Consider the following 26,382-nt stretch of genomic DNA (forward strand, 5'->3'; position numbering starts at 1 on the left):
ATAGAACTAATCATCACTCTTGCTCTGTAAGGATACAAAGAATCATTAAAGGCGCAAAAGTGGTAAATGAGGCAAAATGTGATCTAAGTTTATCAAGAGAGGTGATACAAGCACAATCAAATTATTTTTGAAAAGTCTTTCCATAGAGAGGAAGAAAAAACCTATATATCATCCAATTTGAGCAAAATGCTTTATATCATGCCATCTGTATAGAGAAAAAGGCCTTAATCTAAGAACATGAAGATGGGCAGGGAAGGGTTCAGATCTATAGGTCTTTTTCCTACAAGAGGAAAGAGATTGCTTGTGGAGTTCCTTAAGTGTGCTGGAATATTTTTTTTTTCTTCAACAGTTACTGGTGTAAAACAAACAAACAAACATGGTCATGAATTTCACTTAAAGCAGAAATTTGTGGATGTATAAAGTACATTTTTACCGTAGACTTGGGGGAGGCTTTTGCAAGACTCAGATGAGGCCCCATAAGATTTCAGTAACTTGTGTTCAAATGGCGTTAGGTTTGTAAAGATGGTTAAAAAGCAAGCAAAAACTGTTACAAAATGGAGAAAAGAGCAGGGAGGGCCTATTTACCATAAGAAATGAACTAGAGTGCGTGTATTTCACCTGTATTTTAGACAAAGAGAAGGATTGTTTTCTTAAGTATGTGAGGAAAAAAATGGACACAATCAGGCAATTAATAAATTTAGGCAAGTAATGAGAAATTTTGTAGCTGAATCCTTCTCTTGTTAGGCATTTGGATGATGAGGTGGATTTGATCAGTGTGCAAGCTGGTTTTCTCTGAGTTCTGTGGTTTTATTCATTCCCTGACTGTTGAGCAGGTTTGTCCTTTCGTTTTCTGTATTCCCTGGTAAGACAATTTGTTTACTCAGCTATACTTAGTACCAGGCAAGGAGATTTCTGCAGTGTTGAAAGAAGAGGAAAACCTTGCTAGATGATTGATTGTTCTAGGGAGTCGTGCCTGAAGGGCATCTATGTTCCAAAAGTTTTGTAATGAAGCCTTGTGGGAAAGCGAGTTGAGAGAGTTATATAAGGAGCCATGTTACAGATTTTTTAATTCTGTTAGAAAAATCTGAATGCCAGCTATACTGAGTAATCTGTACTGAGAAGCAGTGTGCAGTTTCAGGTAATTAAACAGCATCTGGCAAAGGCGATTAATTCCCTGTGAGCACACTTTTGCTCAACATGTGCAATGAGTTTTTAAAAGACAGAGAATCTACAGGCATGCTTTGTGCTCGAGGATCTGCTTTAGATTTGATATGAGTCACGTAGATGGTTCCAGAGCAGTTTCCTAATATGTACAACCTGAGATAAGCCAGAGTGATATTAAAGGGGAAAAGGACAGAAGCTTTGATGTATTATGGAGCTTTCTTGTTGATATGTAAAGCATTGAACTGGAATTGGGATGAGAGCTGATGTCACAAGCAGTGTCAAAATTGCATTTGACACCCTCAAGTTCAGGGCAAGGCATTGACTTAAAACAGTTTCACCTGTTTTAGTACTTCTTTTCTCTGGCAGTACTAATATCCTGTTAGAATCATTTAATGCAGCTGCCTGTTTACCCTTTTAACAGTTGTTATATGAGACAACTCCTTAACTCCTTTTACATAATACAAGTCAAGCATTGGTGGTGAGATGTTTTACTGTATTTGCTCTCAGGTCCATTTTCTGAAGAAACAGAAAGAACTAATCATAGATTTAGTGTCTGCTCAGAAAGGTGCTTGACTTCCTTTTGAGTGCTTCCTTGTTGGCTGAACATGCAGTAAGAGGTCCTAAAGCCCACAGGAGTGCAGGGCCCTCTTACAAATTGTTATGTTATGGGATGCATGTTACTGTCCATCATATAAGCCTTGGCTGAAAATAGTTACAAGGCTGCTAGGTCCCCTTGTTCTTATTGCCCAGATACCTTGATTTCAGGCTAAGGGATCTCTGTCATTAGGTGGAGCTCTGGGAAATGGAGAGTCCTGTTTCCATGGTGTTAATTAGGACTGTCTCACTAAGTACCCTTTATATTCAGTGGGAGAAGGTGATCTGTTCCATTTCAAATCAGGAGCATAATTTGGAGGCTGTGAATGGCCCCCAGAGGAATGTTTGCATTGTCTGGAGAGGATCCTGCACAGGCACAGTGGTCTAAATTTGCAAAACAGAATTGGGTGGTGTGCATGCAAACCCTTCAGGGTTGTCTCTGCTTCAGGCAGTAGGTGTCAGTGTGCACCCATCATAAAGGGCAATTCCAGTGTGCATGAAAACAGCAGGAATACTGAAGAAAAAAAGGCAGTCGCTTTTAGTGGGATGAATTTTCTGCATAGTAAGCAAGTAGCATCAAATATACCATATTTAAAGGAAGGATGATTGGATCCAAGCTTGAAAAAGTGTGAAGATGCTGAAAAAAACTTTGAAAGCATTGTCTTCTGTGTGATGGAATATCCCAAGAAATAAGAGCACATCTCTACTTTTGAACTCATTATTTTCACACTTTACACAATCCTTCTCTTTGGGGAATGTGTGTCAGATTAAGTGGTTGTCTTAAGACAGATCCCACGTGAATCAGGAACATTGCATGTCACTGTATGCAACAGTTGTGGAGAGCAAACAGTTCTTACACAGTATTGGTACCTGTGGGGAAAAAAAAAAATCCTGGGTCATGTTGGAATTCTGTATTAAGGAGGGTTCAGAAAATTCTCAACTGAAATGTCAAAGTAATTTAAAAATCATTGTCTGCTTTGCTGGAGGGGCAAAATGTTAAAAGTGTGTATCTACATAGGCTCTCTTCTCATTGTGCTCGACTTTATTTAAAAAGCAAAAACAAAATATTTTTGCTTCCTCAATATGGCAAATGGATTTTAAGTAAATCTCAGCAATGAGTCGCCTTAGTTCCAGATTGCAAACACAGCTTATGATTTAGGCAGTTAAGTATGTCCAGCAATTAATTCATTGAGTTCATAAATGAAAACCCAATCTGGGAAAATACTATGCCAGTAAGTCAGTTTGTTCTGGTTGATTTATACTGTGTTCTTTTAATACTTGAATGCTGATAGATTTTGCTCAACGGGGCCTTGAATGGAAAAAAAACTGAAGAGAGGTTTTGGTGCCCAACTCAATTATTTGCTGTTGCCCAGTACAGACTCAGCAGGGTGCGAGTATTGCATGAGGTAATTCTACAGTGCATATCTTCAAGCTTACAGGTTACTAGCTAGGGTAGCAGGGGAAATGTAATGTGCTTAAAGCTGGCAGAAAATACAACCTTTCCATACGTGAGATTGAAACAACATGGAAGAAGAGGTAATAGAAGAGAGAATTATGTGTGAAACGAGACATTATTCAGAGGGGGCACGTATGAAAGAGTGTGAGAGTAGCAAAATGCTTTAGTAAACAGGTCAGAAAACTTTGAGGAGTGCCAGAGATCAGACTTCCCAAAAGGAAAAGCATGGGGGTCAAAAAAAGTTTATAGCACTTAAAACATCTTTGTGCAATGATGCAGGTTTTGTGGCTGTCTCTCTGAAAGTAAGTCTCCAGCACGGGAAAACTCTCCTGCTGCTTTCTATTGCAGGCAGAAGAAGAAGAACCTTTAATTTATATCAAAAGTTGACATTTCTCAGTGTGTTCACCAGCAGCTGCATAACTTAATAATCTAGCTGTGGAGATAATTGACTGTACATATCAGTGAAATCAAGCAGACGTGAGGAGAAAGTAATTAACCGAAGTAGAACATGATTTCACATTGTCCAGATGATTTAATGAACAAAGCAGCCATTCTGAGGCAGCTTGCTCCACAGTAGGGTATGCCAAGAGGGCTCTTTTGGGCATGGCTTGCTTTGCCTGCTCTGGGAAGCATAAATTCAATGATGGAGTGACTGTTGCCACCCAAGAAGTTCGGAAAACCCCTCAGGATGCATCCCACATGCCTGATTGCCCTTCTGAAAGTCTTACAGAGCCATGCCTTTTCCTGAGCTTGCCAACACACTCAAGCACATCCACCTCCATCTCTGGGCATGCTAGAATCCAAAATCCTCAGTGTAACTCTGTTCTCCCCACCATTTTTTAAAGTGAACTTTGTCAATGCAGAAGAAAAAAAAATGGTGCAGAGTAAAAAAAACTGATTTAGCAATGCATTTTAATTAAGCTTCGGAATGAAATGACAAGAAAAGCTAATGATTGTGCAATCAATAGAAACTTAGTGTATCTGGAAAAACTTATATAAAAGATCCCCATATTACTGAGAGAGAGAGAATAAAAGAGCGTTGAAATATCACAGGGCTAAGAATAAAGTCATATTGAATTTATAAGGAAGCAGCATCTAGAACAGAAGTATAATAAAAAGAGAATGACAGCTTCATTTGTTGTTATGTTGGCATATAGCTATGTACATCATTCCTTCCTATTTATTGATACTTTGAAAATCACCATATTATGGGCTCTCTGACACGATATAGTTTGAGTAGTGTTCTTCTACATACCACAAAGTAATTGTTGTGCAGCTATGTGCTATTGTAAATTAACGATGTTAATAGACTTAAAACTAAGTTGATGGTAGCAAAGCACACAGTTAACTGAGAATTAGGCAGCTGCAAAATGTACTTGGGAATTACAAACATTTTCGACATCTTATTTAGGTATTTTTGCAGCTTTGTCTTTAGTTTCTTCTTCTAACTACTTTTTGTATTAAGAAGCTACTGCGTGTTTTCAATAATGATATGAGTGGTTTGCAGATAGAGACTGTTGGCCCCGAATACCACGCATGGGGATAACAGCATGAGCTCTCTCACATACAGTATCTGGCCTTTCATTAGGTTTGTGTGAAATGTGAGCTTGCATTTTCACACAATTATTAATTCTGCTGGAAATAGAAGGAAGAGCTATTTCCTGAGATTTTTTGTCCTGTATGATGGATAGATATACCTTCACCTTAGGATTGTTTGGATTCTAGTCTTTTGAAAACATTCCCATCTCCTCCTCCCTTACCACTTTCCTGACTTGAAAATAGAGAAAAATGATGTGATATGAAAGACATCCGCACTCAATATGGAATGCATGTAAAAACTATGGAAAGTTGATACAGGATTAACTTACTCCCACACGGCAGTATAGAATCACAGAATATCCTGAGTTGGAAGGCACCCACAAGGATCATCGAGTCCAACCCCTGGCTCCACACAGGTCTACCCAAAATTCAGACCTATGACTAAGAGCACAGTCCCAACACTCCTTAAACTCCCACAGGCTCGGTGCCATGACTGCGTCCCTGGGCAGCCTGTTGCAGTGCGCGACAGCCCTCTCAGTGAAGAACCTCTTCCTGCTGTCCAGCCTGACCCTCCCCTGTCACAGCCTGACCCCATGCCCTCGGGTCAGAGTAGCCATAGGATGAATTGTATCTTATAATGTGAATTAGCCTGCTGCTTGCTTGCTAATCCATCTCCCATGAGAGACCATGTCATTTAAAAAACAAAAATAAAAAAAGTTTCAGGCTTGGAAGAGGCCAAAGTTTATGTAGATAAGCAGGAAAGCAACTAGGATGCTTGAAATGTGCACTTCAAATTGTAAATCCATGCAATAGTTAATAGTCAGGAGAGTGAATATGGGAAAAAAGAGATCTTGCAATTCTTTTCTCTGCGAGTAGGTTGCATGTCCATAATAATAAGCGTTCATAATAATGAGTACAGCAATTTGATCCTTGTTTGTGTGTCTTCCATTCATGAACTCATCTGAATGACACAGCTACTTGGGTGTTGTGTAGGTAATGTGGAATAGGCTGGCAAATACGTGACTGCTTTCATGCTGTGCCACAGCTCCAGGGGACTGTGTCTGGCCTTCGCACATAGCGAAGGAAGGCCTGGAAGGGATGAGTGTGGTAGGGTGCATGGGTTTATCCAAACCACGGTGAACGTACTGGCTCAGCCAAAGAAAGCAGAAGTGTATGTGAGTGATTTGCAGCTGGGTATTTGTGAGGAGTATTTGTCACTGAACAGAACTGAACAGAGAGTAAGGTTGTTTTTAAACAGACCCATCGTGATCCTTAATTTACCCTTCCCATTCTCTATTGCCTGCCTTCCACCAAAAGTGACCCTGAAAAGCAGTGGAGCCACAGAGTAGTCATCATCTGGGTGTCGCAGCTTCTTAGCTGGCGTCAGATCTGTATGGTCAAGTATTAAACATTCAAGGGAAGCGAGAGAGGAAGCAGGGTATTTAAGGGAAGCTGGTTCTAACTGGTTCTTCCGCATTGAACCAGTTTGTGAAAAACTCACGAGGATTGAAAGCAGTGAGTGACTGTTTTGGCAGAAAGCACATTTGCATTCGGCGTGTCTCATAACCTATCCACGCGGTTCACTTTTCTGGAATTTATCAGCCAGTCACACTACTGATTCTTCTGCTGATACAGGGAGAAAGCCAAAGGAATCTTCTAGGCCTGTAATGTGTTTGCCTTAATTAACGAAGATCACAGGGGTGATGGTCATGAAGTGTCACCTTATCTGCAAAGCCGAGTCGGCAGTGGAGAAGAGGGGCAGGACGGGACTTGGCTCGGCCAGGCTGACTCTGGCCCTGTGCAGAGGGAGGAGAGCTGTGACAGCTGTGCAAGGCGGCACGTCAGCTTGTTCAGAAGGGTTTTAAGCAGAAAGCGGTGACACTTAGAGTCATGCGAGCTCTTCAGAGTCCGAAAACAGACTGAGAGTGAAAAGGAAAAGAAGAGATCACGCATTTTATTTTAAAAAATGTAAAGCATGAACGTGAATGTCAGAGAGCTGCAGGAGGAGAACTGTGAATAGCCCATTTTTCCTTTCCTTTCCTGTCACTTTAATATTTACAAATTCTTAAATATTAAGTCCCCTTTCATATGTTTTCAAGTCAGCCTCAACAGTCTTTTTTTTTTTTTTTTTGTGATGAGGCTAAAACAACCTACACACAGCTGCAGAAAACTCTTAAGAAAGTAAAAACTCTGCTATATGCTGAAGTTGAAATACTTTCCATTTAGTTCTTGGCCTACTGCTAGGAAATGACAGGCAAAGTAATTGTTGAGGATATTGGCATTGTCAGTATGTGCCACGTCACTGTGGGAATAAAAATTCCTTAAGGGGAAAACTTGTGGCATCTGCATGCAATTGTTGTTGAGACAGACTCACACCTTTAAATTGTTTCTTAGTGCTGCAAAGAACAAGTGTTTTGAGACATTATTGCAATATGTAGGCCTAACTTTCTCTTCTTTTTCTTTTACACAGCTCCCATGTATCACAAGTCAGTAGTAACATGCCTGCTACAGGAGAGTAAGTGTCTCTTTTACTATTTTGTATGTACAATGTTGGTATCTTGACGTTTCTGAAGTATTGCTGGTCTCTGATTTCTCCTTAAGGGTCGTTCTTACACAAGCAAAAAGGACATTGTTTCCCAAACCAAAGCATCTGCAACGATTATAAATTACTTCCTCCTGAAAAATTTGCAGGTCCTTGGTTCTTTCCATGCATGTGATGTTTTGGTTAGGCTGATCCTGCGTATTTAGAGAAACTGTTCATGTTGTGCTCTTGCTCTTGTTTGCACCCTGTCCTGTCCCAGTGGAGAACAGGGCTTGATCCCATCACAGTAAGTGTTGTGCCAGCGATAGCAGCAGAGCTGGCTCCCCTACAGAGCTGAAAGTTTCCATAGGCTGGTGAGTTTGCAGAGCTGATTCTTGTCAATACATGAAGCACAGACATGCTCGCCAAGTTAAACCATACGTTTTTTTGCAGTTGCTAAGACCTTCTGACATTTTGGTAACTGCAGTATCAGCAGAGCTATAGCAACTTAGCAACAACTTTCATAAATTCTCTGGAGAAGTCAGGCAAGGTAAAGGTATACGTACTTACTGCTACTCAGTTAAAAATTAAGCAGCAAATCTTGCAAATAACATTTTTAAGTATGGAAAAAGCACTACAAGTTATACTGGGGCCTTGATCAGCTATGTTTAGAAAAACTCATTCTTCGTTGCAAGAAACATGGATGGGGCAGGGAAATGTGTTTCCAAAAGATCTTTTAGAAGAAAAAAACTATATTTAGATTTTGTCTACAAAAAGTTCCTTTGGTTAAGGAAGAAAGGAAATATTACAAGAAAATATGAGTACCATGATGAAGCAGATCTGATTGTGTTGAAAGTTCAAGTAGCCTCGCAGCTTTAACTGATGGAACTGCAGAGGCTCCTATGCTGTCACTTGTGTGGAAGATCTCTTAGTGCCAGTGGGCATGAGCTCTATCGAGAGAGAACATCAAGAAGTGACTGCAGGTGGTGGCACAATAACAGTGCAAAACCAGCATGAGCTCAGAACCAGATCCGTGTTTGGTCACTGGGTTAAACATGTGGTTTTGCAGTATGAGTTTACAGTGAGGTGCTGTTTACGTGCTCTCATCCCCCTGTGAGACAGCAGTGAATCACCTTCTTGTAGATGATCCATTGCCTTACTGAACGTGGATTGCACCATAGACTTGACCAGCATCAGCATGGTTGGGTCGCAAAAAAGGATTTTGTCAGGGCAAGGGATGTTGAAGTGGAGGGTGAAAGTTAGACACCAAAGTTGCAGTAAATAAAAGCAGTTGTTTTACAACAGAAGGTTCAGGCAGCCCTAAAAACAAACAAAGGCAACATGAACTGGGAAAGCTCAGCTCTTCTGAGGAACCTGAACATCAAGTTAACTGAAGATTTTGGCTTAGCTCTTTGCAAATGTCTTGGACTCTAGTACATTTTATACTGTCTTGCCATTCATAAAAAAACATAACCCCCCAATATGCAGCCTTTATTGTTGCAGAGAGGGAGCTCCAGAAAATCTTTGAGCTCAATTGACCTTATTTTTCGGCTTGACAGGTATTTAGAGAAGACAATCCGCTCAGCCGTGGAGCAGCATCTCTTTGATGTTCATTGCTCAGGCGGCCAGAGTTCAGAGGACTCTGAATCGGGAACATCATCAGCCTCTTCTAATGTGTCTGCCAGGCAGAGGAGGCGACATCACAAAGAGCAGGAGGAAGCCCGGAGAAACAGAGACATGTACGATCCTGATTTCTTTGTTTTGGAAAGTATATTTGATTAAGTGTACCCTAGTTATGTCTTCTATCTAGGCACTGCTTGGTAGTTCTGATATGAACAGAAGCTTTGTTGCATCAGCTAGAGCTGTGAAATGTGGAGTTTTGTAGAGCTAACTGAGGAAGCCAGAGTATGATAAGAAGTAAGCTAAAGCAGCATAGTAGAGTTCCTAATGAATTTGGAATTGTTTCATTACAGTATTTGTTGTATTAGTGGAAATCCCCAAGCAATTGGCCCTAGAGTCAGTAACTTCCTGCAAGATAAAAACATTTTTTTTAGATGCTTTTCTGAATTCAAAATGAGACCAAGTTCTCCTTTCATATGTGTAGGTATAGTTTATAATCAGGTTTATTGAGGAGCCCTGGGAGTTCATCTGAAACTAGAAATCATTCTTTTGATTAATCAGATCCTAAGATTTTTTTATCCACCATTACACAAACAGTAAACATGACTTAATGGTGAGTTTCATTAAATCAAAGAGTAAAAATAATACCTATTTTTCCTTACATACTGCTATACTTGTGGCATATATTGTGTGGCACAGATGTGGTACAAACCACCACAGCTTTAAAAAACACATGTCCAAGACATAGCTATCTTTAGGAATTGTAACTAAAGATTTTGCAAGCCCATCATCTAATTAGTGCTTAGACATACATCTAGCTTTAAACACTGTGATAATTCTTGTAAAGAATGTCTGTACTGTAGTATTGGATTGGTAGGACTTCAGAGTAGTTTCTGAAATACAGATCTAAGCTCTTATTCTTTCCTGGATGCTGAATTCCACAAATCCTATTGGATCTGCACTTTCCTATACCAAGCCACTTTTGCATAGATGCATGACCTTCAGTACCTCACCTGAATATTGTAGCTGTGCTATTTTCCAAAATGTGTCAGTTTAAAAAAAATAATAATAATCCATAGCTACAAAATAAATTTTAAAAAAAGCATTTCCATAGCGAATGAAAATATCCTGTGATTATGGACTGGGAAATTAGCAGTTGCAAGTCACTCGAGTACCTGGCAGTAGCTCTGAAGTAGTTTTTCTTGTTTAGTAGCCCTGCTGACAGGCTTTGCAGGTAAGTAGGTCAGAGACTGGCTAGTGTACGTGTTTGGAAGCATATAGTACTGCAGGGGTTTTTTTTCAACATTGCGTTACAGAGCTGCCTTTAGTGCACTCTAGCCTATCTTGACGCAGTTGTTCACGTTCAGTCCCTAAAGTGTGAGCCAAGGATTTATAACATACTGGAAGTTTTGAATGCTGGCTGGGGTTCAGATTGTTTTCACTGGTTCCCTTAGGTCAGATTGCTGAAACTCCTGTGGGTGAATTGTCAAAATTCAGAATTCCTTTCAGAACTAGTAGTTTTTTGTTTTGTTTTGTTTGTTTTTTTTCCCCTCTTTGGTTGTCAGTGACTTCATCTCCTTGCCTTGTGATGGATCACAAGAGGATTTGTAATGTCACAAGATGGGGCTGTATCATTAATACAGCCAGTGTTAATACAAGAGCGTTCATCACAAAAATACATACATGAACTCCTAGGCTTCGCAGACTACATGATCTACAGACTATATGGAAGTAATTGGTCTGCTCAGGGGATTATAAAAACTTACAGAAAGGCAAGTGGATTATTTTAGAAGTTTGATCATAGATGTATAATACAATGTACAATAGATATATCTATTGTATCTCTCTTCCAGTGACCAACCCTAGAGACTTGAGATCTAGAAAATCACTGGAACTTACAAATTTTGTTTTTGATCTGAACATTTTCTCATGCTGGCCCTGTCCAGAGTAACTGTTTTTTTATCACACTACTGCAAGTTCAGAGAAATTGTGCTGCTGCCTGTGAAAGCAGGCTTTAGAGTCGCACAGCACTGCATAAGGTGGCTGTACATACAGTAGTAAATGTTCCAGTTTTGATGTCAGGTGTGAGCAGTCTTTAGCCCCTGGAGGGACAGGGTTGGTAAAGAATGAGATGCATTGTGTTTCTTCTATTTCCTTAACGTAGTGGTGTGTTTTGTATGTGTCTGTTCATTATTGCACGGAGTAGAGGGAAGGCTACTGAAAAGGTTGTGACGACAAAACTGTATGCTGGTAGATCCAGCAGGATAATTGTGCAGGGGAAGATAAACCGTGTGCCAAGCTTCTGGAAAACACACAAACCTAGCTAGCTCAAGGAGACCCAGATAGCATATCACACGATGACTTCAAGGTAGCTGTCCCATCCGCTTCCTGACGCAGCAGAATAGTCTTCTGTCCTAGCAGTTGTGTTGCTGTTGCAGAGATGCCTTCCCTTTTCTTGTTTGGCAATTAGGCAAGATAGAATCAAGCATTTGGCTGAAGCTCTTGTGTTTGAGAATGAGTAAAGAGGGCTGATTATATGGTGTCATGGACCAAAGGAGATCCTTGGACCACAGCTGTGAATCAGTTTCCTAAATCAAAAGCACATGTCTCAAAGGAAAATATGTAGCATATTCTTTATAAAAATACTACAGACAACCAGCAGCTAGTCCAGCTTCCATTTGAAGTCAATGTGATTCTCCATGAATCGAGTCCCAAATGTTGACCCTGACAGCTTTCTCACTGGAGGTGTATACGCCTGGCTTTCACTCCTCGATGGGATTTAGTGTTTCACAGAGTACGTTGTTTGCTGTACTAGGAAGAACCAGAGATACCTGTTTCATAGGGCGTAGAAAATGTTGCCGGAACTGCGCCAGTCAGCATAATACATTTCTCTATTGCTACCCTAAATGTAGCGGGAGAGTGTGTTAAACGCTGTCGCTTTTTGTTTTAGGGAAGTCATCGACAAGGAGAACATTCCCTCTGGCTTCAGCAATCTCGAAGATTGTATTCTAACTGCTCAAGAAGTAGAAAAACTACAAGACAACTCTGGATATCTTAGTGAAAGGAATAAACCCAAACGGCAGAAATCCAGCACCAAACTTTCCGAGCTTAATGACAACCAAGACAGTCCTGTGGTAAGCTGCCGTGCTGTACTATTTGACACCTAGTATTAGGATGGGAAAAAATCTTTTTTATTTCAGTGTGCGTCTGGTTCCCTCCAGTAGCCACTTACAGTAAAGGCATACACGACTCTTCTGGATTGTGGGTAACACTGGATTCTGCACTTGTAACCTTTGTGAAAGGGCATCTGAGAAGCTATTTTTCCATTATTATCCTCTTACTCCACCACAGTCATTTTTCTCTTTCCACAACCTTTTGCTTATGTCTTCTGAACTTAGAAAAATATTTTGGAAAGAGAAAAAGGATGGAATTCTTTTTCGCAGTCTTTCAAAACTCTTGTGAGGAGATTGGAACCTCAGATGTAGGATCACATGCTTATGTTGAGTTTATTTTGATTATTTGTGCTAAGTTTTGAAACCATAGGTCACAAATAACTGCTTGATAATAAGACGATAAAGGTTTTTTTATGCCTTCTTCCTACAGTCTGTGTGTTACTGTCATGTTTGCAGTTTGCAAAACACTTTGGACTGCATTGGTCTAAAAGATGATCCCTCCAGCCACCTTTTACTGGGAAGGTACCATGTATGTATTGCACAGCTACTAGTAACGGTGAAAGCTGTGTGAAAAGCCTAGCCTTCTGAGCTATAGAGCATCTCCTTCAGTAAACTCTATTAGGCTTGAGTCTGCTCTGGGTTCCTTCTTAATGTGACATTGTGTTGTGACTAATTTTATTTAGGTTACAAAACTGCAATGATCTTATGCTTTACCCTGTGCAGATATCCTAGAGAGAGACAGATTTAGCTTCTCTTTGTGATAAAGAGATGGCAAGATGCCAAGAACTGTAGACTGTGCTTAGATTTAGCATTCAGTCGCCTACTGATACGTGATACTTCACGAAAGAGCACAGTCTGATAGCTACACTCTCACTTTGTGCCTTTGCTTGTAGCAATGGACTTTAAGACAAATGTCAGGTGCTTATTCTCTTTCTTGTGCCTCTTCTCTGTACCTGTTTAGTGGTAAAGCAGCCTAAATGGAAATTTGGCTCAGGATTTGGGCAAGGAAAGACAGTCAAAAGCTTCCGTTTAAGAGTGTATGTTAGGGACCTGCAAGACTTTCATACTGTCTTAAAATGTTCTTGGAGGCCATGTCCTCAGACTTACCTGTCTCCACTGGACTTTGCTCTGTCCCTCCTTTTTGGATCATTTTTGAATTTTGGAGGGACAAAGGCTGAAAGGAACATAAAAGGATCAAATTCCACGTACAGATCACTTTGAACAAGATGATCATCCTGTGAGTGTGGTCCTTGCTGGCTTTGCTGGAAGTGTTACAGTGGGATTGTCAAATGGGAACATTGTTACGAAACAGCTTGAGAAGAACACAGTGTTACTCTATGAAGAGCAGAGACTGCTCTTTAAGCTTTCATGAATGCATTTATTTAATATTTACATTTCAGAGGCTGCCAGGAGCATGCAGTGTGTGTGGTGGCTTAGCTTTCTTTTGGCTACGTCTTTACGCTTCAAATAATAACCCAAGCTGGACTACTGACTTGGGTATAAAAGGACGTAACCTGCATTTACTAACAGTGCTTTCTCATCTAAACAAGTTTGTGATGTTGCAGCTTCTTCCTCACCTTTTTTTTGAATTTTAGTCTTCCTGCTCAAAGCCTGAAAGAGTATGTAGGACAGTGTGCGGAAGCTCTCCTCTTAGCTGTCTAAATGCATCTGACTCAAAAGCGTTAAGTCAGTTGTAGAGAAACTGTCAGTTCTGTTGGTTCCGAGCAAACCGAGCAGGAAGCATTTAAAGCTTGTAACTGCCCTTCAGAGACACAAGTAGCCAGGTATCACTAGGACTTGAAGCATCGCATCGAGCAAGGCTGGAATAGGCTGAGCTGGCTGGAGGTGTAGCAGGTGAGAGAGGGCTGTGACCAACCCAAGAAGTCTGTGGCGTGAGGTTTCCTGGGCCAAGCCACGAACCACGCTGTGCTCTGCTCACTTCCTTCCTCCTGGTTAAGGGGGGACTTGCCCAAATGCCAGGGTAGAAAAGCTCCTGGTCTTGTGCCCAAAGTGGCAACTTTCATTTTCCTAATCTCGACCTCTGGTGTCATGTGTACTTTGCTTTATTTCTTTAAGAATTGTTGCAACAGTGCACCTAACGGTGACATTGAGGCAATTTTGAAGCTTATTTCCAATATCAAAAAACTCAGTACCAACCCAAACAGATGATGGCATCCTTTACTTCTGCTTGCCTTTTTTTTTTTTTTTTTTTTTTGTAGATGCTGTATGATTGAGTCACAGTCAGCAGAAAGACAGAGAAACAGAAGCATTACATACAAATACAGTGTGTGTGACGGGGTTTTGTTAAAAGAAAAAAGAAGTGTTCTGACTAATTCAAATTAAGGATTTGATTTTCCTGTGTATTTCACCTGCACTAAGCTACAACGAGTGCTACTCCCTATATGTGCAGCAAGCACATCATACAGTTTGTGTGCCCAGAGGAACAGTTCTATGTCCCTATTCTTCAGCACCTTAAAAATACCAGAATAGATCAGAAAAACACCTCTTAGCTTGCAGACCAAGTCCAAGCAGGCAGAAGGCTTCATTGTTGACTTTGAAAACTGTTCCTGTAAGTGTGCAACCAGAGGCATAAGACCCCTGTATCCATCAAAGATACATCAGAGTTTAGCCTGTCTTCACAATTCTTTCTCAGGCTCTCACCGGACAACAGCATTAATGTTGCTGTTGATAGCCAAGTCAAATTTCAGAACAGGTGGTCATCATCAGCTGAATTTCTTGCCCTCCATTCATATTAGCAGAGCTTAACATTACCTCTGTGCATATAGCAGTCTCTTTATACTCCTAACGTCTTCTGGCTGCTTGAGAAGATACCATGAAAGGTTTTGGCGAAGAAGGGGATGTATTATTGAAGATGAGCATAAGGAGTGCTGCCAGGGGGATGCTGTGAATTTTGGTACCTGCTCTTACAGGACTTTTACACGTGACAGAATTGTTCTCTTGCTTAGTGTATCAGTCTGTAAAATGGGAACTGCAGGAGTACTGTGCAGCATTATTCTGCCAGGCATTTTGAAGTCATATGATGAAAGAGACAAAGGAAGCAGCAAGCAGTTATTTTTGTTGCAGGCTTTTTGGTTATATGTATACAACAGGCAGTAGTCTGATTGTTGGCTTGTTTCTCAAAGTCCTGTTGGATATTTCTATGTGTGATTTGTTTAATGCCCTGCAGCTTGAATCTATTTCTCTCATGTATCTTACTGCTTTAATGTTTACTATATTACAGAGTATGGAAAGCTTTAGCTCATCTAGACCTATAGACAGAACAGGACCTGATGACATGGAAGTTTTGTCTGAAGAAAGGTGATTTTTATTATTATTATTATTATTATTATTATTATTATTATTATTATTATATGTACATTTTATTTTCCCTGTGGTTGTAGCACAGCATAAGAGATCTTCCACCACAGAGTCTGAGAGTATGTTTAATTATGCTGCAGACCAGCATTACCTGCCATGTTACCTTCAAGGTGGAACTGTATGGAGGTCCTGCTTATATCGTGTGGGCTCTGCCCAGCACTGTGTGCCACCAAGTCTCTTCTCCCAACTTATGAGGAATGGTACTGAAAGCACTGGTGGTTCAGACTTGAAAAAAAGTCAGCTCTAGATACCTGAAACTGCACACTCCACTCAGGGACTGCAGAGCAACAGATGCCTGTCACACCTGGTCTTTGGGCTGGGAGTCCAGCCTTTTGGACTTCACTATCCTGTGTAGATCCACTCTGCTCCCCTGATACAACACTTTCTCTCCACAACTATGTTGCTTGTTGGGAGAGGGGTATTTCTTTGGATTAAAGGCATGAAATTAAATGTCACTGTATTTCTCACAAATGGCTCTCGAGAAGAAGCAAAATAGGTACCTTAGCAGCTCAAAGTGCTGCTACCCAGTGTTCCTTTATTTACTGGAATGCATCAAGTGTACAGCATCTAAAAACCTGTGTGGGGGGGAGACTGTTTTGTTTTTGTTACAAGACAAGTCTGTTTTTATATTTTTAATATGTTGGTTTGTTTTTTTTTTCTGTTTTGTAGCAAAGAAAGTGAAAGCGGTGAGGTTGTTTTCAGGCACTCTCAGGTTGGTAATTTTTTTTTCACATTTCAGTTTTGTGGGCTCTGAATTGTCTTGTTACTGAGCAGAAACAAGTAGCTAGGCATGTCATTTTGTACTCCCAATGAAACGTTATTGCTTCCAGAGAAATAGCGTTTGCTTTTTCTTTCCTTCTCCTCTCCTCTCTGTTTACATAATTTAGGGAGCCTCTTAACCATTGATGAGTCTGAAAGCATCTGCCTCAGTGCCTTCAATTCCCCCTTGCCAAAAAGAGGAGCATCACTGAAGTCAAGCACTTTGGTTTGAATGCTACTGAGTTACAATCATTGTGAGCAGGGTGTGTAACTGGTTATCTCCCAGAGTAGTAAGATAATCCTGTCTCTTTCGATAAATAATTTTTGTCTCTAAAATAATTTCAGTCTTTCGTTTATGATTTCCCAGTGTCAGCTGTTACCTTAGAACACAGGTGTCATCACAGGATCACTTGTCTTACAAAACTGGATTTGTCCAGGTCATTTGTCTTTGCCTAATACACCAGCATTTAAAACAGTGGGGAGAGTTATCTGAGGTACCTCTCCCCCAGATGTGCACCCATTTTAGAGGAGGACTGTGAAACAGATGTGGACAATGTCCGATGTCTCTGACCATCTGGAGTTAACAGGAGGACTGACAATATCTTTTAACTAGACTTCTCACATTTTCTTGTGTGTGTGATTGTTTTTTGGAGGGGGGATTGGCTTTTTGGTCATTGCTGGGGAGGGTTTTTTGGTTACTTATCTTTTTCAAAGCCAGTGTGCATTTGTTGCCTTTGGAAGACTTTATTTCTAGCAGGTATTATTTCTGTCTAGCAGGAAAAGTAGAAGAGATCATTTGATAATTGTTGGGCTCTGAGCAGCCATGGAGTAGCTGGAGTTCATGGTACACTGAAATGTAATTTCTGCAAGGGGTGCTCAGTGCTGGCTTTGATCACTGCTCTGACTGGGCTTAGCCAGATCTCCTACTTTGTTCCCAGAGGGTCATAATCCCCGTTTTTCCTGCATTTGGCATCAGGAATTCCTGGAAGCCTGGCTCACGAGCTATTGCGTTTTCCAGAGCACAGGTTCTGCAACACCTTGTTCCTCACGTGCCTTCTTGCATGTCCCATGACCCAGAGTACTCCCATTCAACTTTTAAATTAGTTTGGGGAGGTCTGTATGAATGTGGAAATCATGGTCTTAAAATAAACTCCTTAGGAAAAGTTTTAAAACTCAATATGAGTTTTAACTGTGGGAGGAGACATAGTCTTAACCCAGAGATTGTATTATATAGGAATTACAGGGTCAAGAAAATGTTACATTCCTGCAGGGTAGTTTCACATTCCTTGTCCCTTATAAGCCTTTTGCTTAGGGCAGCTTAAAAACATACCTTCTGTAACAAACAAATCATTCGGAATGAGGAAGGGACTCCTTACTCCTTTCTCACCCTGTCTTCAGTCTGAAGATCAGTCTGAAGATATTAGGAAAGGTATTTGGAATTTGCTGCAGCTATTGCTTATGCAGACCTCAGGTCTCCATGTGGCAGTAAAAATACCTTGAAACACATGTCCTGAATGAATTTTCTTTGGTTTTGTAGCATTCATAATCTACCCTTGGAAGTAGCTAGGCTCCAGTGTGTAGACTGTGATTTGAAAAAGAGAGGTTTCTAGTACCCAGGGTTTGTTAAGGGAAGCCATCCTAACCAGGAACCGAGTGTGACTCCTGCAGCCTGAGACCATCAAGAGTTTACCACAGTGCTGCTTTTACTTTGAACATAATAACACAAAAATGTTGGTCAACTTATTAATTGTTGATTACATTCAGGAGGTGAGTACTCAGTCTGGAAACCAGAAAAACTTCCTGTACCTCCTTGTCTGGCAGCAAAGCAGAAAGAGAACTACAGAAATTTTCCATCTGAGAAGTTTTTAATCCACTTTCATTACTAAGCTCTTCTGCAGACAAGTGTATAAATTTTTGAGATCTAAATTAAATTACATTTTCAGAAAGTTGCTTGAAGGTAGATTATTCTTTTATTCGTTAACGCAGTAGAGTACTTGATTTTTAAGATTCACTAGCATTTCAACAAGTGTAGAGGAAAAATGGCATGATTTAGGATTAAGGCAGCAGAGTGATTCCATTCTTGCATCTGATTATATTATCAAGAGATGCTTAATGGTGCTTCCTGCTTGTGGTTGTAATGGATGATCAGATGGAGGGGAAGTTTTTGGTTAAAATTGATTCAAAATTTGATTAAAAAAATACAATTCCATGTGTAATTTCCTGATCAGAATTCAAAGATCTGTTTCCATTTATTTCTATGTGTTTGAGCTACTCTTTATGCTGAATCTCCTTTGGAGAAGAGATAGTGAAAGCATCTGACCTATCCCCAGGTTATTTACGTCTGTAGTTAGTAGTAACTGCAAAGCATGGCTGCAGAAGTAGTTTCTAAAAAGCGTAGTTGAGTGCCCAGTTTTAAGATTTTTGTGGTCATTCATGTAAGACCTGCAATGCACCGTGACTGCCAGCTGCTACTGAGATAAAGTCGCTGCCCCTTTGGTTTATAAGAAATGATGGTACATCTTTACCTAAAGCACAGTAATTCTTCCTTGATTTTTGTCCTGGAGGTTGACAACTGATAGCATCAGGAAATCATTTAGAAAATAAGCGATATACAGAACACTGAATTCTCTACCAATCTATGGATTTTGAGTGTTAATGCAAAGAAGATTAAATATTTGCCTTCTTGTGTCTCCCTGGGTTTACACCACCATTGTTCTTCAGAACACTTATGATTTATTCATTGTATTAGAGACTGCATCAGTGAGCAAGTGAGCAAAGAAGGGACAGTAAGTGCTGCAGGCACAGCACAGGCCTCTTCTTAAACAGTCTTTAAATATGTCCAACAACTGAAGTGCCTTTAGAAGGAAGAAGATGTGGATATAATCTTCCTAGCGTACCTGTAATGGAAATGTGTACACATCTGGAAAAACATTCTTATATCTGCTGAAAATATTTTTTAAGAGTCTTGATAAGTTAGAAGATTAAATGTCTTCCTAAAATGAGTGTATAATTAGTATCAGTGATGGTGACAAGGTAGTATTTTGAGGTTGGTCCTTTTGAAACTGTTAAATCGCTAACATTTAGGTAAGCTCTTCACACTTCTTAGGTGTTATTCTTAATAACATCACTTTTAAATTTATTACTTGATTTCTTTCATGTTTAAAATACTGTGCTGGTAACTTAAGTGCTGTTTATAAACTGGTACAGTTTGTTCTTTAGCAAGTGCAAAAGACTGCCTGCTTCTGGCCACTGGCCACTCTTTCTGTTTATAATGTACACCGACTATTTAGATCCTGGCAGGAAGAGGGGAAAAAAAAAGCCTTTAAAGAAATATTTAAGTCCTTCCAGCCTGGAAGCAGCTTAAAAGATGTTGAATGGTGAATTAGCATTTTTCCATGTACAGCTCACACAATAAACACGTTTGTAATCAGATTTATCGTCAAGCCCTACAAGTTATTAATGCTTGGCAAACTGTCATTTAGGGTTTCCTTTTGTTATAATGTTTTTAAAAGGTGATTTATTGAAAAAAAAAGAGGAAAGAAACTTTATACAAATACAATGCAAAACACTATTTACTAATACGAGGGTGTTCATCATCAGGCTTTTGATGGGATTGCATCCAAATAAACACATTCCTTCATATGATGTGTGAATTGAGCAGTTTTTTCCCCTCTCTGCATGGAGCTTACTTGTTTGTCTCAGCTCAGAGAAAAAAAAAAAAAAGAAAGAAACAACACACTGGTTTTATGGAAATTAAAAAAATTAAGCATGCCTTACTGATATGTATTAAGAATATTGATTTGGTAGAGTTTGGCCATGGGTTTACAAGAAAAATATGCCCAAATCTAGTTATTTTCTTTAGATGCATTTTCTTCACACATAAGCTGTTTGTAACTAGATTATCAAAATACCTATAGGGGAAAAATCTGCATGTTGCTTACCTGCTAGACTATATTTCAGAGAGTTATTCCTAAACCATCCTTACCAAGATCAAATACTTTACAAAAAAACGTAACGCCATCCATTTGGCTGGCTGTGTGTCTGTTGGGTGTATACATGTCACGCTATGTGTTTGTGCATGTGCTTTATGCTTCCTGTTCCCCGCAGCCCTCCGCGAGCCTTTAGACCTCGTTTGCTGGGCTGTGACAAAGCTGCTTGTGTCCCACAGCGCTGTTCTAGGCGCTGCGGACCTGGGGTGTGCGATCGGCCACGATCTCTGCATAAAAGCACAGCACGCGTGGTATGTGCGGGCTGAATAGTGGAGGGACAAACAGCAGTTGCTTCTAGGTAGCGCTAAAGCATGAATCATTGACTTGACAGCAATTCTGCCTGTTTTTTTCTGAAGTCATTGGATGCTTGTGTGAATTTTTTGGCAGTTTCCCAGAGTCCACACTGCTTCCAGCTGAGATGCCAAACCCTACTGCCGTTTGGATTTGCGCAACACTGCTTTAATACCCAGAGCTCCTCCATAAATAGTTCTGCTCTCCCCACGCCCAGCTAGAAAACAACCACAGGAAATCAGGGAATGTGCAGCCAGCACAGCTTAGCTGGCACTAATTGATCTGAGCCAGCACAGCCTGCATGAGAGCGGTCATGTACGTAGCCTGCACGTCTTGCTGTCTGGGGCTGCTGCCTCGGGAGCTCCGGTGCTTGCTTTTTAGAAGACACCATATTGCCACAGCCTTGCAGCAGCATTTTTGTTGTTGTTCCAAGGAGTTGCACTGCTGTAGGAGCTCTGCGCAGCCTTCCCCTCCCTCTCCCTGCCTTCCTCCCTCCCTTTTCATCCCAATCGATTAGCGGAGGCTTTTTCAGCTGCATGCCGTTGTCAGGGCAGACAGTCTTGGGAACTTGCTGTGGCTTTCTAAAGAATTTAACATTCAAGGAAAGCGGATGGACAAATGTTTTTACTGGTGTGAATCAGCAATTAATGCGTAGAGTTCACCGAACAGGGGATTTAGATTTGGAGCTGAAAACATCGGGGTCTTTTTATTTGGATCTGTTATGTTAAAGGCATGAACTTGCTGCCTCTGTGACAGCAGGTGTTTGTTTTTTTCCCCTCTTCTTTGCCCTGAAACATTTTTTTTTTCTCTTGTGGGTGTTTGGGGAATATAGCAGACTTCAAATATGAAGATTCAAGAGCATCCAAGCATTCCTGAAAACAAATTGCAAAGAAATCAAGATGCTGATGAGCAGGAAAACAGCTTTGGGTCAGAAGTGCCTCGGCTGGATTTGACAGCACTGTGCGATGACAACAACTGGGAAGGTAGGATTTGTGTGATGTGATGGCTGTTCGTGTGAGTAAAAAGAGAGAGGGAAACCTGAGTGGGCTGGATATATCTTTATGTGCTCATGTTCCCTTGCCAAAAACAACAGGAAAATAGTTTTGTCCTGAATATGGAACTGAAAGTTTGGAGAAACCAGCAGTGAAATTCTGGATGGGTACCAATTCTAGTTGTTACTTAGAGAAAGAAGATAAATTGTTTCATGATTGAAGTTGCTTTAATGTGTGCTTTAATGGTGCTGTATGTCCCTGTGTGCTTCAAGATGACATTTATTGGTGGCTGGTTACTTGACTGCTAAGCTAGAGTACTTCAAATAAACTGGGTATTTCACAGTCTGAAAGGAAGTTCCTTCTTTCTCCATTTTCTTCCACTTCATTTTAATCTTGATTTCCAAATAATGCATGTGATCGGAAAACTAGAGCTGGAAAAAAGGCTACCTAGTGCTCTGTATCTTGATGACTCTTATGAACAACTTTGTTTTGATGTATGCTGTGAAAAAATTCTGATCACGAGCTCAAAGGGCAACGCTTAATTGCTTGTGGTTAAAGTTATTTTAATATTGTTTCTTGGCACCCATCTCCAGAGTGTATGCTTGCTTGGCTGTTTGCACTGACTTAGTTAAGAGTGTGAAATATGGGTTCAACTGAATGGGTATCATGAACATCCATTTCATTTGAAATAAAGAGGAACTGAAGGTGTCCAGCACCTCTGGGATCAACACCTTTTTCAGTTACTGGCTCTCTCCTGTGTACAAGCAAGAATTGTTGTGCTAGTTTGTGCTTTAGGAGTAAGAGAGAGGCTTTGATGGGGAAGAAATAGGAAGATGCAAGCATTGCATTTTAATAATCAAAGCAAGAGAGGGAAAAATTGTATCTGTCATTTACTAATTTAAAAAAAAATCCCTGAGGAACACTGAGAAGTTAAGTTCTCTGTTCCTGTCTCCACAGTGTACGTGACCTGGTGTATTTTGCCTTTCTGTCTAGTTATGACACCTTGGGTATGAGTAAAGAAAACTTGCAGCCGTGGCCACTTTTGATTCAGCAAAGCAACTAGTCACCAGGGACGGAAGAGAATTTCTCCACTTGCTTGTTAGGAGGGGGATCCCCGGGATGATATCACCAGGGCTGCGGCACGGCTGATCAAAGCCCTGTGCTGGCTGCCTTGTGTGTTTGCTGAGACACTAATCAGCACTGCCCCTCGGGGTCCCAAGCCAGGGTGAGCACAGTTGTGTTCCCAGAGGTGATGTGTGGCTTCAGCTGTCACATGAACCTTTGGAATTACTCTTTTTTTTTCTTTTTTTCTTCCTGGTGCATGCCTGTAACTACCAGTGTTATAAATGGGAGTCTTAATGGATGTATGAAGGAGAGAATACAACTCCCTTCTGTTTGCCAGAGGCTTTCCCATTGTATGAACTACATTGCACCCTGGTACAAACCCCTCTTCATAGGCATGTTCTTATATTTGGCTTCCAGCTTTCTTGCAGTGCAAATATGAAACGGGAATATGAACACCTTTTGATTGTGTTTGAAGCATGCTTCTTTCAGATTCTTCCTTTCTCCGTTCTGCTCAAATGTATTTCACAAGAGGAAGAGGTGGGCAGTTGCAAAAGAACCAGCTGTCTAGGGTGAGAAAGATATCATCTTGTAAAACCCTTGCCTACCAAATCACCATTTTGTTGGTGCAGGTTAAAGTGCAGCAGAACAGTGACTGCTGCGTCTGAGCAAGGGGAGACAGAATCTTTCCTAGCTGTGGATCTGAAATGAAGCTTGCAGAAGCCAGATCAGGTTAGATGTTAGCCTCAATTTCGAGATCACTCCTACAGCTAATGGCAGAGACTGATAGTGAGACTGGCTTTGCAGTGCAGGGTTGTACCACTCACCCACAGCTCCAGGAGTCGGGGTATCTTCCCTTCCCCTGCCAACCTGTGTCACTCAAACCTTTACACGTGGTGTCATCAGGGTCCATGCTGCATCTCTGGTGCTATCCCCAGTGAAAATAGTGAAGATTGTGCCTTCAAATGCAGTACTGATAAGTTATATATTGCTTTTCTCTAGTAAATTCAATTGATCCATCTATCAGGAAATACCCATTCCCCTAGGACATCGCTGAGCTGACTTCTGGGGGCAGGGTCTTCTGTATAATTACTGCAGGAGATGTAGACCATGTAGTGACCAGTGCAGCTGCTGGGCCCTTCACAAGTGGCTGTTGATAACAGCTGCCAGTTGAGCTTGCAGAGCCACCTGCCTTTTATGTTATTCTAGAAATAATTATTACCTTTTTTTTTTTTTTTTTAAGGCTCACTGCATAGTCAGATCTGTTCACAAGAGAAGAGATTTGCTGTGCTTCGACAGGACATGTTCCCCTTGCATAAAGCTGAGGACAGAAAAAATTGCTTCCTGCTTCCTCAAATGCACGGGCTCACATTGCCACACGCAGAGTGCAGCAGCAGCAACCTGACCCACCTCTTGCACTGACCTTCTGCGTCAGCCTTGCCTGCTGCTATGTATAGGGGTTTATGTCCTGTAATCCGAAGGTATGATGCAGCTCACAAGGTGTAAAGAGCATCCCAGGCAAGTTCAAGTGCTACGCACTTAGGCTAGGTGTATTTCCAATGATCTGAGAGAAGGATTTTACTGGTGTGCGTTCAGCAGATGCAAATCAAATCGTTTTTATTCTCAGGGTGGATGTGAGCTGAGCTGTCTCCATAATAGGTGCAAAAGGGAAGCGCGTGCCAGAGGCATTTCGTGAGCAGTCACCTTGACCTAGCAGCTCACCTCTCCCGCTGCCAAATGGAGGCTGAACCGGGTCGTCTGACTGCTGGGCCTGCAGACTGAGCCTGTCTGACAGCTTGCAAGTGTTTCCAGAGCTACTTCCGTAGCAAAGGTTTTAATTGTCGTAGGTTGTGATTGAATCAAATACAGTGAGTGGGAAGGACACAGTGTTCTCTTAGAGTCCAATGCTATTGTGTAGAGTTCTTACCAAATGTTACTAATTCAAGCAGAGATTTTGTTATCCTATCCCCAAGGAAAATCTGGAAGTATGTTGCTCTCCAGAAAGGCGACAGGCCCTGTTGGGAGCTTGCAGCTGAACAGACAGTTCAGTAAATTGATACGCTGTGTGTGATTGCTGCCTTCACCACCTAATGACTGACATTTAAAAAACAAAACAAAACAGTTCTATAGATGAAATTTCAATCAGTTTGCAGAGTCAAGAATTTATGAAAAAATAAGCAGATGTTTTTCTTCTTTTTTTTTTTTTAATGAGAATAGAAGCTGGAGTTTTAGATGAATAAGTATTCTCTTCAGTGTTGAGAACCCAAGTGTTGCGGCACTGAGACCCTGAGGGTGAAGCTGATCTACAGATAGTTTTGGGACTGACTTAACTGATGCTTTCCCATGAAAATAAAAACAGAATAACAAGAAGGAAAAGAGTATAGCAACAGCTAAGGACATTTGGAATTGATTTTGACATTAGGCTTAGATACATCAGTGTATCTATGTGTAACAGACTAGCATAAGAAATCAAAAGGTGATAAAACATTGCATTTTTATTACCATGTCTAAAAATTAATAATTGCATTGATTGCAGACACTATTTTATAGCATCAGTATTTTTTTAAATATTTTTCATCGTTTAGTGTGGCTTACATTATTATCAAAATGCAGAATTGGCTTATTAGCTGAGAAATGTTTCATCTCACAGAAAAGTCATGGTAGCACTGTATTTGGGCTACTCTTGATATACTTAGGAAGAATACTGACAGAACTGTCTGAGGATGTTTTCAAGCAATTAGTTGTGAGATATAAAACGGGTTGTTATTGAGCAAGTGAATGTTTTGAAGTTTTGAATTGCTTTGATTTATTATGAGAGGTCTCTGGGGTCTTTCAAGTGGCTTTTAATACTAGGATCTCAGGTATTGTAATTAGTTTAGGCTTTTTAATCCCTCCAGACCTACTTCAGCTTACAGCGTCTCTGACCTTAGCCCTTTGGCAGGCAGGTGTGTGTAAAAGCAGCGTATCAGCTCTGTGGCTGCAGAGAGGAGCACACAAGACCCCAGTGGTATTTTGCTGCTGCACCATGAGCAGATGTGTGTGTTGGCATGCCCCTCTGTTCATCATGCAGCCCCTGGTAACCCTGTCACAAATAAATAGGATAATGAATTAAAAAAAATAAATAAAAAGTTTTGGACAGCAAGACGGAGCTGACCAATATTAACCCCTGTTAAATTTGATAAAATTCATCCATATTCCTTCATGCATGATATAGGTTTATTAATAACTCCAGTCCTTTATGCGGCAGGTTGGTAGAGAGATGGTGTTGCAACAGATGTATGTATGCCTCCGGAGCTGTGCAGAGCAACACCTGGCAGATGGCTGACAGCTTTGTTGAAAGATGAGCTGGTTGTGGGATTTTGAGAGGCACTGCTGAAGGTCTGCAAGCTCAATGGCAGTATATTTCACTTCTGTGACAACTTAGGAAAGGCATACCTAAAAGAAATGCAGTAAGAGTCTACACAAGAAAGGGAATTTTCTCTGTGCTGGCACAGCCATGATGGTTAAATATTCCGCAAATTATTTAAGTCTTTCATTAAATGTTTTTGTTACGGAAGTATCAAGAAAATAAAGTACATCGAATATAGAGGTATCAGACCAACAAGGGACATCTTGTAGGTGGGGTCTATGAGACCTTCTTGCTCCAGCTACAGGAAGCATCTCGCTCACAGGCTCTCATCCTCCTGGGGGATTTCAACCACCTGAATGTTTACTGGGAAAGCCACATGGCAGGCAGTAAGCAGTCCAGGAGACTCCTGGAGTCCACTGAGGACAAATTCCTCATCCAGGAGTTAGACAGAGCAAGCAGAGGAGAAGCATTACTGTACCAGGTACTCACCCATGC

General features: G+C 40.8%; 1 protein-coding gene across 13 annotated transcripts in view; it reads left to right on the plus strand.

Annotated features, from left to right (window-relative positions):
• FAM13A (family with sequence similarity 13 member A) overlaps window positions 1-26,382 on the plus strand; it is a 127,605-nt gene that overhangs the window by 78,866 nt on the left and 22,357 nt on the right. For 8 of the 13 annotated variants that reach the window (XM_027455806.3, XM_027455808.3, XM_072037047.1 and 5 more), the window contains 6 exons: window positions 7,224-7,268; window positions 8,834-9,013; window positions 11,845-12,028; window positions 15,309-15,385; window positions 16,115-16,157; window positions 21,317-21,467. In XM_027455806.3, coding sequence (XP_027311607.3) covers window positions 7,224-7,268; window positions 8,834-9,013; window positions 11,845-12,028; window positions 15,309-15,385; window positions 16,115-16,157; window positions 21,317-21,467 — 680 coding nt within the window. The remainder of the gene's footprint in view (window positions 1-7,223; window positions 7,269-8,833; window positions 9,014-11,844; window positions 12,029-15,308; window positions 15,386-16,114; window positions 16,158-21,316; window positions 21,468-26,382) is intronic. The other 5 variants (XM_027455807.3, XM_072037048.1, XM_027455809.3 and 2 more) reach the window with 4 other exon arrangements.

Source organism: Anas platyrhynchos, chromosome 4 (genome assembly GCF_047663525.1).
Source record: "Anas platyrhynchos isolate ZD024472 breed Pekin duck chromosome 4, IASCAAS_PekinDuck_T2T, whole genome shotgun sequence".
In the NCBI taxonomy this organism is placed as follows: domain Eukaryota; kingdom Metazoa; phylum Chordata; class Aves; order Anseriformes; family Anatidae; genus Anas; species Anas platyrhynchos.